Here is a 13,022-nt window from a genome sequence, read left to right as displayed (position 1 = left end):
GAGAGAGAAGAAAGTAGCCGTTAGCTACTTTCAGCTATAAAAGGAAGACGGATCGTCTTCATTAAATGCAAGTGACGGATTACGAAAACAAAGTATCAAAGCATTAAATTCTAGAGAGATAAAGTTTCATATTCTAAAACCGGTGTGCCTAAAACCGGAAGTTCGTTGTGTGTGTTTGTATTGAGTAATTGTATTACATCAAAGTGTGAGTTTGGTGTAACCGGCGAGTAGCGAAGTTGGGCTCGACCGGAAGTGTAACTGTAACTCTAAAGAGTTAGTGGAGATCCTTCTCATAATCTGAGAAGAAGGGGTGACGTAGGAGGGTTTGCTCCGAACATCCATAAACAAATTTCCTTGTCTTGTGTTCTTTCATTCGCTTTCATTTCCCGCTGTCTTACCGTAAACCGCAAACCAATCATACTTCCAAAACCGGTCACTCACCTTCGTTAAACAGCCTCCTTCTTAAACATCATCTAAAAGTCGCAAACGTTGCTTCAACCTGAAACAGACATTTCCGCCCTTGAACCCGGTTCAAGAGTCTGTGACAGGCTGTGCAGTGCTGAGAAAGGTTTTAGTCTTTAACCGGACTATTACCAAAGAGTTGTGTGTTGTGTAAGCGGCCACCCTTACTGAAACTGGAAAATCACCCCCGGTCCTCCAAGGGCGTCCCCGATCCTAACACAATATGAGGCGGGGTGGACATCAGATTTGCTTGATATACTTTCATCTAAAGATGTATACACAGGGCATTAAAATCATAGAGATACCAATAACGATCACTATGTATGTGGTTGGTAATAATAACTCATATACCGACAATTTTTTTCTAGTCGGCGTTGATATGCTAAATGACGACGATTTTTGTTATGGTCAGCATATATAGTCAGTATTGAGTTCTTTTTACTAAAATCGAAGAAGAAAACATATATTAGTAAACGATTGAAAGTTGTCTTAGAGAAGAAATTAAGGAAAAGAAAAATAACAAAAATAATAAGTCAAACAAAAATAATTACAATATTTCACTATTTTAACCCAGCTACAGTAGTTTTGGTATTCATTTAAAGTCATTATTTACTAATAACTTTTAATTGTTTTATTATTTTAGTATTCAATTTCAATGTCAACCACGGTTATAGTATCAATTCGACAATATTGGAATAAAAGTTTGATCATGGATATTAACACTTCATTTACTGTAATGTTGTAATCTCAACTTTCTCAGATAGGCTTGACTACGTGCGAATGTGAAAGGCCTTCACTTGACTTTTATCAATACTGAATTTATCTAAAGAGTTCTACAAACATTGACTAGTAGTTAAGTCTAAGGGTGTAAACGAGCCGAGCCGGGCTCGAACTAGCCCTGGCTCGAGTTTGACTCAACTCGATTTTTATTGGTTCGGCTTGAGCTCGATCGAGCTTTTAATATTAAGCTCGAACTCGGCTCGATCAAATAACCACAGGCTCGAGTTCGGCTCGATAGGCCCGATAAGCTCGAAGCTCGAATTTAAATATATCCCCTCCATTGATCTTGGTTTGCTTCATTGCATTCATTCTTTCATGCTTCTTTAGGTTATAAATATCTTATATTAAAAAAATATAAATCACCATTCATACATCACTAGTTCACAAAAATAATATTTCATATCCTTAGTTACATTTTAATGAAAAAATGACAACCATAAATCAAAATATAACTCATAAAACATAAAATTTCATCAGCATGCATCATGCGTGTTCATCTCAAATTTCAGCAATATGCATGGTCATCTCAATAAAAAATTCTCGATCATACCACCTGTATTACTAAATACATTCATTAACATAAAGTTATAGTATGCTCAAATAATAATATAATAATTACACTAGAAAATCAAATTAAACAAATTAGAAATAACTAAAATATAATTTACCTTAAGATTTGGATGTTAAATGAATAATTTCTTGATAAGTTTTTTCCTTCTGTAAAAAGAAATAATCATATAAGTGATTAAAATTTAGTTTCTAATTTAGATAACTAATAATGAAACTTAACGTACCTTATTTGATCCCTCCAATATGTCAAAATCATTCCAAACTTCTGAAGTTTTTTTCCTTTTCTTTGTTTGGAACCCTTTGATCCCTCCAATATGTCAAAATCATTCCAAACTTCTAAAGTTTTTTTCCTTTTCTTTGTTTGGAACCCCTTATCCTGTTTTTCTTCGTCATTTTCTTGTGTGTCTTGTTGGGTGTAGTTAGGAAGAACCTCATTACTTTCAACTACACCGATATTTATATTAAGTGGAATTGATGTCTCTTCCATAGACATATATTAATATATTAAGAGATAAATAAATAAAATCAAAACAAACACAATGAGTTATGTCAACAACTACTATATAAATTTAGTGCTTAAAGAGAGCAATAACTGAACAAGATTTAGGGTTTTACCGAAGCGAGATTTAGGGATTCGAAACGAGATGTAAGCTTGTTGAAGAAGTATCAATGGACAGTCTCTTGAGTCTTTTTGCAAAATAATTTTGAAAAAAAAATACTTTATAGTATAATAAAAATACCTTTATATCTTATAAAATATAATATATTGAGATTACATATATTAAATAATATTACAATATAATTATATTTTTTTATTTATTTTTTAAAAATTATATTTCCGTAATTAAATTAATATCAATATATTTATTTCCTTATAAGTATTAAATAATATATATTTTTTAATTTAGACTATCCACAGCAGAGTATCAATTTTTTTAATTTAACACCCTGCCACGTCAGCTTAACACCTATTTTAACACTCACTTTTTAGCATATCCTACAGCAGAGTGTTATTAAAGGTATCAAAATTACTTTTTCACTTTCTCTCACTTCCACATCATTTATACATAATTTCATTTTTTTTAACCACAAACAATATTATTCATCATTTGGTAAATCAAACATACAAATATTATTTAAAACGAAGAAGAAAACAAACACTTTAAACATTGGTAATTTGTTAAGTTGTGTTTTTAAAACTCTAATCGAGAGTTGTTCCAAATTTGTTCCAAATGTGCATGATAAGATATTTCTTCAATTGAATATGTTGTTCTTTGTCACGTAGATCGACTATAGTATGAATATTTGATTCAGATCGGCCTTGAACATGCATTTGAAATTGAGGTAGCACTTCTCTTTGGACATTAACTGAGGAACTAAACCCAGAATTATTCAAACGTTCGAAGTCGATATTTTCCCAATTTCGTGAATACGAATCTCGTTCATCCTCCACAATCATATTATGTAAAATTATGCATGCCCTCATTATTTTACCTAGGCTATCAATATTCCACATCCTAGCTGGTTGGTAAATAATAGCAAACCATGCTTGGAGTACCCCGAATGCACGTTCTACATCCTTCATGCATGCTTCTTGTTGTTGTGCAAACAACTGCGCTTTGTCTCCTTGGGGCATTTGAATCGATTGGACAAAGATGGGCCATTTAGGATAGATTCCATCAACAAGATAGTATGCAAGATTGTATTGTCGACCATTCACAGTGAAGTTCACAGTAAGAGCTTCACCAGACTCAATGTCGTCAAAAATTGGTGACCTGTCTAATACATTAATATCGTTCAATGTTCCGGGCATGCCAAAAAAAGCATACCATATCCACAAATCATAAGATGCCACTGCCTCGAGGATAATTGTTGTTGTGCCCTTGTGTCCATTAGTAAACTTCCCTTGCCAAGTCTTAGGACAATTCTTCCACTCCCAATGCATGCAATCAATACTTCCAATCATTCCAGGAAAACCGTGCTCTTGTCCAACTTGGAGTAACCTCTGCAAGTCTTCCCCATTTGGTCGTCTTAAGTATTCATCTTGAAACAAGGAAATTATTATTTCGCAAAAAATACGAGTGCACTCAAGTGTAGTGGTTTCTCTAATTTTCACATATTCATCACAGGCATCCCTGGCTACTCCATATGCAAGCATGCGCATGGCAACTGTACACTTCTAGATCGGTGTCAATCCAAGCTTTCCTGCATTATTCCGCATTTGGGTGAATTAATGGTTGTAATTTGTTACGACTTCTACAATTCGGAGAAATAATTGCCTTCTCATACAAAATCTACGTCTAAATTGTATTTCAGTATAAGTGCATGGCTCATCGAAATAGTCGGCCATGAGCCTCTGATGGGCAGCTCCATGGTCCATGTTTATAGAATTTCTTTTACGTGATCAATTGTTTCGCCTTTGAAGCTCTTCGAGAAGTTCTTTTTGCCTTTTGAGTAAAGATTCCTCCAGCTCCCATTGTTGTTGAATCTCTTCGAGATTGAAAGGGTCTGGAGGAATATCCATATGATAATATGAAGAAAGGTGATACAAACAAGGATGATAATATGGTGGAAAATTTCAGAATTTTTTTGGTGTCCAAATGACACAAACCAAGTCTCTATTTATAGATCTCGAAAAATAAAAAATAATGATATATATATATATTTATCAATTATTATGCAAAAGTGTATTTAAAAAAGAAAACAAAAACAAAAAAGTAACCACCCGCGCAGCCAATTGGCACGTTGTGATTGGGCCACATCAAATTTGGTCCCGTATCAAAATTTGATACCCATATTTTAAAACTTAATTTTGATACTCTGCTGCACCATTTGATATTATGTTAACACCCATTTGATACCTTATTTGACACCCTGCTGTGAATAGTCTAAATATTACTCTAGTATATCTTGATATACCTAAATATTAAAAATCTCATTCCTTTTATGTACCAATAACTTTGGTGTCGGTATAATAAACAATAAGCCCATAAATAGTCTTATGGGTGTTTTAATTTTTCATTAAAAATAAAATATAATAAAAAAAATGATTAGGCTCGAAAAAGCTTGACGAGCCATCAAGCGAGTCTTACCTAAGCTCGAATTCGGCTCGAATATTAAACGAGCTGGTTCGAGCTCGGCTCAAATTCGATTTTGACTGAACTCGAATCGAGCTTTGACCGAGCGGCTCAGCTCATTTACATCCCTAGTTAAGTCTCAATTATGTAAAGAGTTATACAAATATTATAGTTTTTATATTTCACTTGTATTAATATATTTAACCCATTTTGTTCTTGTCTTCTTTTTATTATTTTTATTTAAATTGTTTTTAATATTAGTGAGTGAATCTAAAAACAAAAAGACATAGTGCTCTTATTGCTAAATAAATATTATAATTATAAGAATGCCTATAAATTCTATTTAATATATTAAAATATTCTTATTGTTAAATAAATATTATAACTGTTATAATAAGTGTTGAATTATAAGTAAACTAAAGATTATCTTGAAATTCAACATTATAATAAGTGTTGAATTATAAATATTATAATAATTGTTTTCTATACCGCACGTAAAATGCGATTTACATGATTTTAAATAAACTTCAAACCAACGTTTCATACGAATCTGTGTATTATTTAACAGTAGAGCGTTGTACAACAGATATCGTGTAATACACATTACAAAAAACTATTGTAAAACAACTCTCTTGTAAAACGCTAACTATCGTGTAAAGCGCGTTTTACAGGAGAGCAATATATAATCGTTATCGTGTAAAACATAAAGCTTAATTATTTGATTGAAAAGTTAGGATAATTTATTATTTGTTATTTGATTAAAAATTGTATTATACATACAGTGTTCACTCTTTATGCAAAGTTAAATAATCTCATTTGAAAGTAACTATAATCTTTTACCCATTCTCCCCTTACAAACTATGGCACAAATAATTTATAATTCCTAATTATCTTATCTTTCTTTTTTAACTTTGATTTAATTATTTCTTTAAATATTTTTAATAAGTTTTATTTAAAGAGTATTTTTGTAATAAAAATATTATAAATTTAAAGAGAAACTATATGTAATTTTTTTAATAAAATTATTCCACATAACCATTGACATGCTTTCATTAGTTTATGTTAATGTAGATTTTTAAGTATTAAATATTTTTTTATTAATTAATATTATTTAATAAAAAAATAAACTAAAATAATAACATAATAATGTAATTAAATAACTAGTATATATTTATTTAAATACAATCCATTAATAATATTATAAATTAAAATAGTTAAAATTCATATTACAATAAAAATATAATTATTATAATATTTAAGAATATTAAATAAACCAAGAGATAAGAGTTCATATTAACCTTTTAAAATTCAAAAAGTAAAAATAATAATATTAATAATAAAATAATATAAAATATTAAGAAAAAATGATAATAGTAAATAAAAATAACAAAAAAATAAATAAAGTTAAGATTATCATTTTAATTAAAATATTAAAAGACAAAATTAATTTTTCATTTTTATAATACTTATCATAATACTTCTGTTAAGATCTAGGTCGCGGCTGGAGGACCGGGGTTGGGCCGGTTAGCGCGTCTCACTCAAAGGGTGGTGATTAATCCGGTTAGATATTAACACCGGGGTTTCAATACTACACAAACTGTCACAAACCCTTGAACTAGGTTCAAGCGCGGAAGAGGTTTGTTTCAGGTTGAAGCGGCACACTCTTAGGATAGGCAGTACCGGTTTTGAATAGGATAGGTTTGGAAATTGATGGGTCGGTTTTTGTAACTTGGTGATTCGGTTTAGGTGATGTAGAGTCGGTTAGATCGGTGTAGATAGGTTAGTACAGGTCGGTTAGAATGTAGAACCAACAGAAAGTAAATAGCAAGACATGTTTTTATGGATGTTCGGAGATAAAACTCCTACATCACCCCTTCCTCTCGAAACCGCGAGAAGGATATTCACTAAGGAATACAAATACAATCCGATCGAGACTTATTTCCTGCTCGATAACACCCTTACAATTTACACCGAAATTGTAAAATACACACTTCAACTTTAGCACTTAGGCTTTTTCTAGAGAGAACACTCTTATCACTTGTAGATTGCTTGTTCACTATGTTCCCTGTGTCACGTTTTTTGTTGTTGTCCCACGTTTACACTTCTTCAGCTGCTCCTTTTATAGGTGAAATATGCCAACGGTCATATTTCACTTCCTTGAATTTGATTGGCTGAGCAGAGGTTCAGTGATACAGACCTGGCGGTCAAATGTTCAGACCTGTCGGTCATCTTTACAGACTTGGCAGTCTGTTCTTCCAGTGTGTAAGACAAACCTGCTAGGTTTGTCTTTTACTCAATGTGGTAACTGTTGGTTAGACATTTGTCTGTACTTGGAAGATTGCCTTTCTGATTTATCCTGAAGTGGAAAGATCCTGTAGGACGGTTTTCTGCAGCCTGTAAACTGTCCTCAAACTTGTATGAATATGGAAATGTTCAGTCTGTTCCTTTGGTATCATTCTCAATAGATACCCGAAGTATCTTTTTATGCTGGTCGGTTATTCGACTTTTCACTGGATGGCTTCCGGTGTGATTGGTTTAACCGGACAGGCTTCCGGTTATTCCTTTGCCTTCTAGCTGATCGGCTGTCTGGTGTTTCCGGTTTTTAGCTTTGGCCGATCCTTTCTTTGTGCGGTCATGTTCCGAGTGTTCCTGGTCGGTTTAGTAACTTGACCTGTTAATCTTCTTAACAGGTTCATTTGTTTGACCTGTCCGGTTCCTTGTTCCTGCATGGAAGGTTTATGTGTTAAGTTTTGTGAACCGGTATAATTTTATCTAACAATTTCTCACTTTTTGATTATTTTATTTAAAATTATCAAAACCATGTAAGTTTGCAAACGTAGGCCGGTTCTTTATATGACCGAATTTTTGAAACTGACTTGGGAGAATTTTTCGAAAAATTTGGAATAATTTTGAGAAAAATTTTGGAAAAATCTTATCTTATTATCTTATCAATTTCTCCCTTTTTGATTATTTTATTTAAAATTATCAAAACCATGTAGAAATGCAAGTATAGGCCGGTTTCAAAAATAACTTTATATATATATATAAAAGTAACCGAAAGAAACATAAAGTAAGAAAGTAAATCCCCTATTCTGATTCGGAAAATCTGAAGCCGTCCATCATATCATCGGTCGGTTCTTCCTCATCCCGTTGATCCGGTCTTGAAGATGAACCTTCAGCTTGCGGTTGACCAACTGTGCTGATTGGAACCGTATCGGAGACTCGTTGTCTTGTAGAACGCTGCTCCAGATGCTCTTCGTCTTCATCCTCGATTTGCTGTGGGTTTGGTGGAGTATCGATATTTGTTTCGGTGATCCTCTCCAACATCTTCCTTGCAGAAACTTTCCGTTTTCGTTTTGCCGGAACCGCAGAGGAAGAAGCTGCCTTTTTCTTCTTGTGAGCCCTGGCATATTCTTCGAGCCCTTGTTTTTGTGCGTTTAACCGCTCTACGTCTTTGGCCGCTTGAGCTGCCACGGACTTCGCAAGTCCCGGATATTTAGCCGCAGTGTTTCGTTCGCGCTCGGCTATTTCCTCCTTAGACAGTCGCGATGCCTCCTTTACTCTCCGCGTTTCTTCGTCCAGCGCATCTTGGACTTCCTTAGCCGCTCGGGCGTTTGCTTCCTCAACCGCTATGTCAGCATTGATCTTGGCATTTATCAACTCATTGACCTGTTCGGTTAGCGCCTTAAGATCAGCTTCAAGCTTGTCGTTGCGGTCTTCAAGGCGTGCATTCTTCTTTTCCAGATCTGTGACCCTGTCAAGTGTCGAGCCGACTTCATTTCTTGACCGCCCTAGGTCCTCATCGACCTCTTTGAATCGTTGCTCGGTTTCCCTTTCAAACCGATCCATGTCATCTACTATCCTTGAGGTCTTATCTTCCAAGTCCTCGGTTTGTTGATAATGCTCGTTGTGCAGAACTACGTCGTCCCGGTATTCGTTTTCGATGACTGTGATCCGGTCCTCTGCTTTTACGAGATCATCCCTCGTCTTTTCGGCGAACAAGAGTGTTTGGCGCACGGCTTTCTTGATTTTCTCCTGTAATGGTTGGACCGTTGAGTCGGCAAACTCTTGAATAAGGGACTTGACCCTTTCTTCTGTGACACCCGGTTCGGAAACCCCAGGTTGATCAGTTTCAAGTTGCTCGGTGAAAGGAGTCCCCGTCCTTTCGTCGGTTTCGTTTATTACCGGATCCCCCAAAGGAGGTGTTGCACTTCGATTCTGACCGTCATCGGTCTCAGGAGCTGGAGAATGCGGTGTGTTTTGCTGACCGCGCACCGCGTCAATCTGCTTGATTTCGTCAAGGAATTCTCCTTTCCTCACTTCAAGCATTTCCAGCACTAGGAGTTGTAACTTGGCCTTCGGTGTTCCCGCCACATACCTTTCTGTAAGCTTTTGTATGCGTACGGTTAGCTTTTGTAGCCGAGCACGCGGTTTCACGATTGCGTATCGGTCCATGGCTTCGTTAGGATTTTCGGCATTTGTGAGGCTTATAATGGTTTCTTCTATCTCCTTCAGCCTTCAGAAGCTTTGTTCATCGGTTAGGCCCGATAGCATGTGCTTGAAGAATTTGTCGTATCGGTACTCGTGCCACTCCCGGTATACTAAGGCAACCGCTTGGACTCGGTTTTCGATTTCCTCCAGAATTCTGCGCACTATAATTTCGGCCTTCTTCTGGTCGCTGTCAGGTGGAGTATCTTCCTCCTCACGGCCGTCTGCACCGGCATCGGTGTTCTCAATGCTTGCGGCCGCATCGTTGTTGTCAAGACTTGTACCCGAATGTTCTTCTTCATTCGGTCCTTCTCTATCGGAAGGATTTTCATCGGTTTTCTGTGAGCCGGTTCGGTCAGACGTGGAAGCCGATTCTTCCTCATCTCTTGTTTGCAAGGGCAGTTCCGTGAATACTATCGGTGTCTTACCCTTTTTGCTTCCGGACTTGTGTTTTGCCGGAGCCGGTGCCTTGGCGGTGGATTTCTTCTTTCGGCCACCTGTAGAGCCGGGGGCCGACTGCTTCCTTTCCCGGAATTGTTTGGATCTTATTATCCTACTTGATGGGAGAATAACACCAGGACCGGTGTTGATGTTATGGTGGAGCAAGATTTTTCCAAGAGGGATGGCGTATCCCCATGACCGAGCGGAATTCGGTTTCACCATATCCTTCAAGTTGTGGAAAATTTCCTTTGCCCAGTTGACTTTCGTACCCTCCAACAAACCGATAAGCATCTCGATGTTGGCCTTGGTGAGGTTATCGTAGTTTCCACCTCTCGCTTGAACCGACTTTGTGAAGATGTCACAAAGCGGTATGTATTCCGGTCTTAGTGTCGATTTTTCTTACCGGATACTTTCACCGGTTCCGCGTCTGCAGAGAGAATCTGGCAGACCGCCTCGAATGTTGTTGGAGCTAGCTCCATCAAAGCGTCTCGACCATCTGTTGGAAGATGTAGGATCTCCGCAACCGATTCTTCGGTTAACTCGAATTGTTTTCCGCCAACTGTTGCGGTTATTTTGTCGCCAGAGAGAGATGTGTTTTCGAAGAATTCTTCAACTGCTTCTCTGTAGAGGATAAAGGGGCCGCCTAGAAAATACTCGAGGCCGGCTTCGGAAATTCTGGCAATAACTTCCTTTGCCGCAACTGAGCCGTTTTGACGGATCTCCTCAAAATCCATCTGAGTGATGTGTTTGAACAAAGCCGAGTTATGACCCATCTTAGATGATTGAGAGGGTTTGAGAAAACAAGAAAATAACCGCTGAGAGAGAGTTTGAGAGCTTAGAGAGAGAGAAAGCTGTTTCGCGTGAGAGTGAAATGAAATAGCCAAGGACTCCTTTTATATGCGCGGTTTGGAAACCCAACCGTCCCATAAATTTTTGGCGGGAATTTTCCCTCCAAGCCAAAGAGGCGGTAAACTGTGGGCGGGAAGCCAAAAAGGCGGTAATCCAAAGGGCGGTAATCAAAGAGGCGCCAATTCAATGGGTGGTAAACCAAGAGGTGGGAAGTTTGAGCGGGAAATTTCCCTTCAAAATTTTCGATTTTGACTTTGATGACGCAATCCCCCCTTTGAAACCGTTTGATGAAGTAAGATGTGAACCGCGATGCTGCGGTGCTTTGTCTATCGATATAACCAGTTATTTAGATGAGTGTTCTGAGTTGTTTACAACTCTTGATTAAGCGGTTCTTCTAGAGACCGCGAAGATGCGGTTTCTTTGATGTTGACTGGATAAGAACGAGGTGACTTTACAATATTAACCGGTTACTCAGATGGATGTTTATTATGTTGACCCGGTTATTTAGACTAAAATAGAATTTCATTGAATGAAGAGGTACAAAATGGAAACCGATATATGGATCGGTTTGGAAATAGAAATACAGAAGATGGAAAGATACAACTTATGTAATAACTACCCTAGAAAGCTTTTCTTCCACCCCATCCATGTCAAGAATGTTCGAAGGAGATGCTGGTGTGCCCGGTCCAAATTCTGGGCGGTATTTGAGAATGATCTTACTGATGTGAGGAGCATAACCGAGACCTTTTTGGTCAGCACCATGGTTTTCAGGTTCTGAAAAATGACCGTTGACCAATTGATGGCCGTGTTGCTAATAATATGGGTCATCATGTCGTATGTTTTCTTGGAGTAACGCTGATTCGGGGATTGACAAATGATGGGGCGGGTTACAATCTCAAGAAGGAGTTGAATGTGATGAGCAAGGCGGGTTTTTAACCCATGGTTTTCCATCGGAACATCTTTTCCAGAGAAGAACATTGCATGATCGGTTGCTGCACTCCCCACTTGGGTTGGGAAGTCAGAAAACCCTTTTGTGGGCAAGTTGAACATGTGAGCAAATTTGGCTTCATCCAGCCAGAAGGTATGGTCTCTCACCGTGGAGACGATATAGTTACCTCTGATGCAAGCGCTTCTGAAGAACGTCTTGACATCCTCAATAAGTATGAGACCGGATTCTTCAAGAAAGGTTCGAAGGCCGGTGTCAATGAGAGATTCAAACATGACCTCTTTTGTTTCTTCGTCCCAATGTTCCATACAAGATTCGAAATCGATGCTCAAGAAGTTTCCTAAAGTTCGACTCAGCATGATTCTAGCTTTTGCTAAGAGAGAGAGAGAGAGAGTTCAAGAGAGTTTCGTGGTTAGGATGTGTTGAGTTGATTAGAAGATATCCCTTTATATAGATTCGGTTTTGGAGGGAAAATATTAGCATTGAATGTCAATTTTGTCTCATTAAGGAAGAAAATATTTTTGTTTTCAAAACGCATTGAGAAGGGGTTACTTTTGACTAATTGCGGAGCTCGAGGTGGGATTTGGTTGGAAAGTAACCAAGTTAGTTGGGTATTGATTACTCATGTAGTTGGGGGTTACTTCATTAATTAAATGTTACTTTTCATTAATGACCCAAGCAACAACAAACTGAAAAGTAACCGATAGAAACCGAAGATAACTTAGGCTAAACCGAAAAGAATATAGATAAAACCGAAATGATCATAAGGATGTTGAACAGAGATACACCCGGTGCGTGCAGCAAAATGACCGGGTGTAGGAAAGAGTGACATAATATCCGCTTAAGGTGGTGTGACCGTTGGAGTGACGGTTCTTCCTCTTCCATGCCTTTTCAAACCGCTCATAGAAGGAGTCGGTTATTTCCTTGGTTAGCACTTGAGCTTGATTCAACCCTTCCCCTGGGCATGTTGGAACTCCCAGTTCCAGAAGCAGACAGCTTATTTGAGGGATGAGGCCGACTGATTGAACGCCAATCATCCAGACTAGGACGTCGAACAGTACCCTCGACTAATTTACCGGTGTGCCAGTAGTTATAGCAGTCATCATGTTAACGGCAGCGGTGCAGTATGTGTTGGTCACATCCCTTCCCAAGATGCCTCGACCGACTACATCATTGAGGAGTTGGTATTCAGCTTTCAATAGTGATTTAGCACCGTGGTCATCCAATAGATGGCTTGACTGGGCAAAGGCTAAGGAGATTTCGGCTTTTAGTTCAGCCGGTATGTTGAGGTCGGTTAACCTCTTCTTTGGCAGGTTAAAGCATCTGGCAAAGTCATTTTCGGTAAAGTCAAAGACGATACCTCCTACCTTTGACTGGATGTGGGTGTCAAAGTGAGGAGTACCGCGAAA

The 13,022-nt window shown here is 37.6% G+C and overlaps 1 protein-coding gene and 1 pseudogene across 1 annotated transcript; both read right to left on the bottom strand.

Moving 5' to 3' along the window:
• Positions 1-3,013: 3,013 nt before the first annotated feature.
• LOC124931081 lies at positions 3,014-4,192 on the bottom strand (annotated as a pseudogene).
• Positions 4,193-7,976: 3,784 nt separating this feature from the next.
• LOC124931071 (inner centromere protein-like) lies at positions 7,977-9,344 on the bottom strand. The gene has a single exon (XM_047471463.1). The coding sequence runs from the start codon at positions 9,342-9,344 to the stop codon at positions 7,977-7,979; it is 1,368 nt and encodes a 455-aa protein (XP_047327419.1).
• Positions 9,345-13,022: the final 3,678 nt, after the last annotated feature.

Source organism: Impatiens glandulifera, chromosome 1, assembly GCF_907164915.1.
Source record: "Impatiens glandulifera chromosome 1, dImpGla2.1, whole genome shotgun sequence".
Taxonomy (NCBI): domain Eukaryota; kingdom Viridiplantae; phylum Streptophyta; class Magnoliopsida; order Ericales; family Balsaminaceae; genus Impatiens; species Impatiens glandulifera.
Note: the sequence above shows the minus strand (reverse complement) of the source record. Positions and strands in the feature narration are given on the sequence as shown.

What these genes read in the sequence shown, in the direction of transcription:
- LOC124931071 (XM_047471463.1), bottom strand. Translation starts at nt 9,344, where the DNA reads ATGGACCGATACGCAATCGTGAAACCGCGTGCTCGGCTACAAAAGCTA.